The 7248-nt window shown below is 42.8% G+C and overlaps 1 protein-coding gene across 1 annotated transcript; it reads right to left on the reverse strand.

Annotated features, from left to right (window-relative positions):
- Positions 1-2236: 2236 nt before the first annotated feature.
- Positions 2237-4750, reverse strand: LOC142076950 (E3 ubiquitin-protein ligase RBBP6-like). Its single transcript, XM_075139172.1, has 2 exons — positions 4699-4750; positions 2237-3207 (listed from the first exon to the last, which is right to left on the reverse strand). The coding sequence occupies exons 1-2, from the start codon at positions 4746-4748 to the stop codon at positions 2313-2315; spliced, it is 945 nt and encodes a 314-aa protein (XP_074995273.1). The 5' UTR covers positions 4749-4750; the 3' UTR covers positions 2237-2312.
- Positions 4751-7248: the final 2498 nt, after the last annotated feature.

Consider the following 7248-nt stretch of genomic DNA (forward strand, 5'->3'; position numbering starts at 1 on the left):
CGTTAAACCTAAACGGAACCATAAAACTAACCCTCACATAACACCGAACCCCTAATTCTAACCGTAACCCTAATGCTAACTCAACCTCAAACCGTAATCTTAAGACATCACCACAACCCTACCCCTACCCCTAACCCTACCCCTACCCCTACCCCTACCCCTAACCCTTATACTAAACCCTAACCCTATCCCCTAACCCAAACCCTAACCCTAACGCTAAGCCTATCCCTAACTGTAACCCTACGCCCTAACCCTAACGCTAACCCTAACCCTAAAACGAAACCATAACCCTATCCCTAACACTAAACCTGAACCATAATCCTAACCCCAACGATAACCCTAGGCCTAACCCTAACCCCAACCATAACCCTAACCTTAACCCCAACCATAACCCTAACCTTAACCCCTAATCCTAATTTCAAGCCCTAACCCTGATGCTAATCCTAACCCCGATGCTAATCCTAACCCCGACCCCTAACCGTAATCCCGAACCCTAACCCTAACCCTGAACTCCAACCTGAACCCTAATGACCCTAACCCTAACTCTAACCCTAACCCTAATGCTACCCCAAACCTAATACCGTAACCATAACACCTCACCCTAAACCTAATGCGAAACCTAATCCTAAAATTAAACCGCAACTCTAAACCTAAACCCTAACCCTAAAAATTAATGCTACCCCTAACCCAAACTGAAATCCTAACCCATAAGCGAAAACCCAATGTAACCCCTAACCATAACACTAAGCCCTAACCCTAACGCTATCACAAACCTAATACCATAACCGTGAGACCTCACCCTAACCCTAATGCGAAACCTAACCCTAAAACTAAACTGCAACCCTAACCCTAAACCTAATCCTAATACTTAATGCTAACCCTAACCCAAACTGAAATCCTAACCCATAAGCATAAACCCAACCATAACCCCTAACCATAACACTAATCCCTAACCCTAACCCTAACCCTAACCCTAACCCTAACCCCAAACCCTAATCCGTATCCCAAACTCTAACCCTAACCCTGAAGCCCAGCCCTAACTCTAACCTTAACCCTAACCCTAACCCGAATGATAAGCCCTAACCCTAATGCTAACCCTAACGCCAAACCCTAACCCGTATCCCAAACTCTAACCCTAACCCTGAACCCCAGCCCTAACTCTAACCTTAAACCTAACACTAACCTTTACCCTAACCCTAACCTTAAAACTAAACCCTAACCCTAAACCCTAACCCAAACGCTAAGCCTAACCCTAAACCTAACCATAACCCTAAGCCCTAACCCTAACCCTAACCCTAAAATGAATCCCTAACCTGATCCCTAACCCTAAACCCAAACCATAATCCTAACCCCAACCCTCTCCCTAACCCTAACGATAACCCTAAGCCTAACCCTAAACCTAACCCTAACCCTAAACCTAACCCCAACCCCTAACCATAACCCTAATGATAAGCCCTAACCCTAATTCTAACCCTAACCCATATCCCGAACTCTAACCCTAACCCTGAACCCCAGCCCGAACCCTAACCCTAAACCTAACCCCAACCCCTAACCATAACCCTAATGATAAGCCCTAACCCTAATTCTAACCCTAACCCTAACCCATATCCCGAACTCTAACCCTAACCCTGAACCCCAGCCCGAACCCCAGCCCTAACTCTAACCCTAAACCCTAACCCTAAACCCTAACCCAAACCCTAACCCTAACCCTAAAACTAACCCTAACCCTAACCGTAACCCCAAGCCCCAACCCTAACCCTAAACCTAACCCTAAAATGAAACCCTAACCCGATCCCTAACCCTAAACCCAAACTATAATCCTAACCCCAACCCTATCCCTAACCCTAACGATAACCCTAAGCCTAACCCTAAAACTAACCCTAACCCTAACCTTAAACCTAACCCCTGCCCCTAACCATAACCCTAATGATAAGCCCTAACCCTAATGTTAACCCTAACCCTAAACCTAACCCTCACCGTAACACTGAGCCCTAACCCTAACCCTAACCCTAAACTTAATCACAAACACTATAACTGATGTAAATGAGCAATATCAGGGCAGCAAGTCAGGTTCTTTAAATCCTTGCTTTCTCTCTTCCCTTCTCTCTTCTTGCTTTCTCTCTTCCGTTCGAGGAGATTTCCATTCGAGGAAGCTTTAGCTAGTTTTATTATATTGTCTGTCTTAGGAGGAACAGCCACTTCTACTTTCCGCTTTGTCTTGTCAATTTTTGCTTTTGGCTTATCCTTCTCTTTTTTCTCCTTTTCAGACATCGGTTTGAAAGCAATAGAATCTGCTTCCATAGGCTCATCTCTCACAGGGGTGGCATCATCTCTGCTTGGGCCATGAACAGGGAGTCCATTTTAACGTCTTCTGCTGGAACTGGCTCTCTTGGTTTTCTCGCACCTGCTAACAACTCAGTATTGGGAAATCCTTCATCCTCATCCCTTTTTCTTCTCTTTTTATGCTTATTTCCTTGGCCATCTCCTAGTGGATTTTTCACCTCCTTCTCTTTTGATTTGGTAGGATCCTTGATGCCATGGCTCTCTCTTTCAGAAGGTTTTTCAGGGTAATTTCCAGCTATATTGTGATTTTGGTGGCTCTGCCAAGCAGGATAATCCTCCCTACGTCCCCGAGCATATGGTGAATTCTCTTGTCTGGTCCCAGGTGGACCAAACCTACCTGGAGAAAAGTTCTCTCTGTTTACTGGAGGGTGAGGTTGAGCGCCAACAGCATAGCCCTTGTAAAACTTTCCATGCCATTCTCTGTAGTTCCTTTCCCATTCCCTGTACCTTGCCTTTTCAAATGGATCTCTACAGTCAAGAGATCTGCCATAGTAAGCTTTCAGATCATATGGTGGAACTCCTCTGTATCTGTTAAAATACTCCCTTCCTCCTTCCCCTTGAGGTATAGTCTGTTTAGTGGGAGACTGGCCTCTAAATACTGGAGACCTTGACCGTGAATGGCATCTTCTGTATGGGGGTGACCTTGACCTTGAACGCTGATAACCGTGTGACCTTGACCTAGAACGATAGTTACGCCTCTTCCCTTTGCCTCTTCTTGGATACGGCAGCAATCGCGAGTAGGAACGAGAATGGGAAGGACTAAATGAGCGAGAGTAGGAGCGAGTGCGGGAAGAACCTGATCTTGATGTGGAGCAGGTAGACGAACTTGTAGAGTAAGGTGAAGCACTATAAGGAGACTTGGACCTGGAAAAAACCACAACACACAGAAAAAGAAATGAAGTTAATTCAAAACAGTCATTCTCCCCAATTTTTTTCCTCCCAAATTTGGTTTGGGTTTTTTCTCCTCTCCATACGCTTATGTCAAAGCTTCTTTCAGCTGCTGACATAATGCTACTGCAAATTGAGGAATTTGATAACATTTTTCAATTCCATTTGTCTTGTTTTAGTTATGCATGCTTACTATCTGCAACGAAAAATTCTATTGGAAAAAACACTGTCATTTTTCCTTATGTCAGATGCACTTTAGTGTAACTGCAGTCCGATATGCTGTTGAAATACAAACGTGAAAAACAAGGCAACTTCATTGAGCCAAATACTTCCTCCTCTTTAAGTCTCCGTTGTTCTCTGTAAAACTCCTCCCTAGATAAGGGAGGCCAATGGCATCCTGCCAACTTAAGCATTTTTCTCCCTGCTTTCTGTTCATTAGAGACTACGCTCATTTCCTGATCCTCATACTTGCCTTCCACATCCTCACCCCCAACAGTTCATTCAGTCTTCTCTCCTTATACTCAGCTTTGCACCTGTGGATGGAGGCTGCCCACACTTGAAAGAGACTCCCATCTCCCGTGGGCCAAGTGCCCACTGCTCCTCTGCCACTCCTTGATACACTTAATACATCACACTTCTGATCTTCCAAGTACTGCACAGATATTAACTAATCTTCTCTGGAACTTCTTTTAACTTCTTCCACATACGCTTCCTATGTTGTTGCCTCATCATGAGGTATTTGGCCTGGTCCTGTCCCTGAATTGTTGTTTTCTTGCTGACTGAATTGGAGATATCAGACAACCTGTGGGATGGATCCTGGTTTTTCTTTTGATTTACCTTTAAGATTTTATAAACACAATGCACTCTTACAATCTGTCTATAACAAACATATAGTGAAAGGAAGGACTAGCTTGACGCTGCAGTAATAGGTAAAACAGACTCCTCTCTCTCCAACTGAGAGAAAGCGTCTTGGCTATGTGAGATGACTAAATTGAAGAAATTCAAAATTGTCATAAAAGAACAGTGTTGACTTTTCCAACCATTTGCTCATGCAGTATCAACTAAGTTGTTAAAAAAAGAATGTTGGAGGCTGATTCCTATTGGGAAATCAATTTCTTCAGCCCTATTCAGCCAGTAATGGAAAAGGTGGCTTTCCATCTGATCCTTTAATTATCTTTAATTTTTATAGGCAATTATGGTTTCCTCAAAAAGCGTTCATTTCTCAGAGTCCTGTTTTCAGTCATGTACCGGAGTTTTATTTTAAATAACCTTAGTGGAAGCACAGATGCCCTTTGTAAAAGCCAATTCAAATGAAGCCATTTAAAAATTAATTACCACTTGGATTCTCCACAACTATCTGTGCATACTTGCTTCATTATAAATCAGCTGTTGTATAAGTTATGCGTTATACAGCCTCTTTTAACAGGTGACAAGGAGTCATCTATTGAATTTCTGTAGAATACTTACACTTCCCAGCCTGGTCTGCCACCTGCTGAGCGAACTGGACTGGCTCTCATTGGATGACCTTTTGGAGTGGGGAGAGGAAAAAGAAAGAAATCCCATTCAGTTCCTCTGAAGGTAATTTTTTTAAGGAAATTCTGAAGTTACAGTTACTTACCAGTGTCGTGGTTTAACCTGGCAGGCAGCCAAATACCACGCAGCCGCTCACTCACTCCCCCCGCCCCCCCAGTGGGACGGGGAGAGAATCGGAAGGGTAAAAGTGAGAAACACTCGTGGGTTGAGATAAAGACAGTTTAATAGAACAGAAAAGGGAGAATAATGATAATAAATAATGATAGAATATACAAAATGAGTGATGCACAATGCAATTGCTCACCACCCGCGCTGACCGATAACCAAGTAGCGATCGGTACTTCCTGGATCACGCCTACCGTTCATATACTGAGCATGATGTCACATGGCATGGAATACCCCATTGGCCAGCTGGGCTGGCTGTCCTGATTATGTTCCCTCCCATCTTGTGTACCTAGCTCAGTCAGTAGGCACGGGAACTGTCCTTGGACTAGGAGGGCACTTAGCAACAACTGAAAACATCAGTGTGTTATCACCATTCTCCTCATACTAAATCCAAAACACAGCACTAGGAAGAAATTTAACCCTATCCCTGCCGAAACTAGGACACCAGTTGTGGGTATTGCTTGTCCTTGGGGGCCCAGAAGACTTGGTAATGCTGGTTGTCTTTGTACGGGAACCTGATAGACATCTCAAAAAACCATTAGTAGGCTTGAGTTCTGAAGGTTTTAACCAACTCTCCCGTGGAGAAGAATGTGGATTAAATGCCTAACTATCCGTTTGTTGCAGACCACAGTAAGTCACCAGAGTTGGCTATATCATTTTCTATGAGAGAAATGAATCCCACCTCTCCTTTGCCAGAGGGTAAATGTAAATTGCAGGCTCAGGGTAAAGTTCGTCTCCGAGTAACTACATTTTATAAATGGAAGAAGTCTGTTTCCTACAAAACGAGATCCATGACAGAAACACAGAAGTGCTACCAAGTGCATTTTAAAACAGCCACTCCTGTCAGCACACAGCAGTATTTTCTTAGTTTATAGCAACAGGAAAACTTCAGTCTGTTTCACACATGGGATTTGATAAAAGTCAGAGGGGGCGGAAATCTCAGTCCAACAGCTACTTGTTAAATTTTGCAAGAAGCCTTTGAAACATAAACCAAAAGCAAAACGAGCTTTCAGAGAGAACGACTCCACTGCAAACACTACTGAAATGTTTTGCAGAAATACGGATTCTTAGCATACCACACGTTTAACCAACTTCCAGGGGCACGAACAGCAGGACCACCCTATTTTAATATTCAAAAGTATCACAGATTCTATGGTTAAGCACAATGACAGTGCTTCCTGCCCCGTAATTACAGATGCTGGCCAACTTGGTTGCATAGCCACTCAGACATGCACGCATGGTTTCTCTCGCTCACTTTTTGGCCAGTCCAATTAATTCCATACTTACGCATTAATAGTTGGTATTGCGTATTTTCCAGTGTTTGTCAGCATAGCACCCTTTGTATTGAGGTCTTTCACCTCCATCATGAAACTCCTTGGAATTCCTGTGCTCTTTAATTCTGAGAACAGGCTCAACATTTTTGTCCTGTTAAGAAAAGAAATGCAGACGTATCTCCTTTTAAGACCCACACTTAAAACGACATTTCAATGATTATTTTAAGCAGCAAAGGCCTTTAATCCTCTCCTTTTACCCAGCATAAGTGTTGCTCGACTAAAATACTTATTTTCCTAAATGAATATAGCCAGGATGTTCCAAAGGCTTGAGCAGTGTTTTGAACTCATTCCATTCTTTGGCTTAAGTTCAGGTTCTTTAAGGGTGAAATATCCCTTAGCTCACCATCCACTCAGAAAAGAGATACAAACCCGCTCCTCCTCCAAAGCGCAATTCAGAGCACAAATATTCAATAGATGGGGTCAACAGAAACATCTTGGTTTTACATGAAATACTAAAAACTGTGAACTGTCATTAAACAGAGTTAAAACCAGAAATATTTCCAGTAATATTGAAATATATAAAAATATGCATGAAAGTGCACAGAGCAAGATCTGTGGACATACTTAATGTCTATGACCTACAAAAAAGAAAAGTTTACATTTATAATGCCAGGTTTCCCTTGGATTTTGAAGGGCTTTGCAACATTGCCATATGAACCTCTGTCTTTCACCCCAAGAGAAACAATTCTTAATATGAGTATTCATGGATTTGTTATGTAACTGCCAAGGTAAAAAAATGAAAAGCTAAGGAACAGCAGAAGTCCCCCACAGTCTTACCCCATTTGTTGGGCAGTTCTTTATACAGTCGCCAGGTTTTCCGCAACGAGAGCAAGCAGATGATGGTGGAGGTGGACCCCAGGGTTTCTGCATGTAACTAAAAGGGTTTGGGGCAAAGAAGAAAAAGGTATGCACGTGTCTCTCTCGTTAAAACAAACTTCTCTACAATCTTTCCATAATCTTCAAAGAACAGATTTGACATTATCAA

Source organism: Calonectris borealis, unplaced genomic scaffold, assembly GCF_964195595.1.
Source record: "Calonectris borealis unplaced genomic scaffold, bCalBor7.hap1.2 HAP1_SCAFFOLD_125, whole genome shotgun sequence".
NCBI lineage: Eukaryota > Metazoa > Chordata > Aves > Procellariiformes > Procellariidae > Calonectris > Calonectris borealis.

Coding starts and splice junctions, on each gene's coding strand:
- LOC142076950 (XM_075139172.1), bottom strand. CDS start 4,748: ATGAGAGCCAGTCCAGTTCGCTCAGCAGGTGGCAGACCAGGCTGGGAA. Junction 3,208..4,698: donor GGCAGACCAGGCTGGGAAGT/GTAAGTATTCTA, acceptor GGTTTTTTCCAG/GTCCAAGTCTCCTTATAGTG.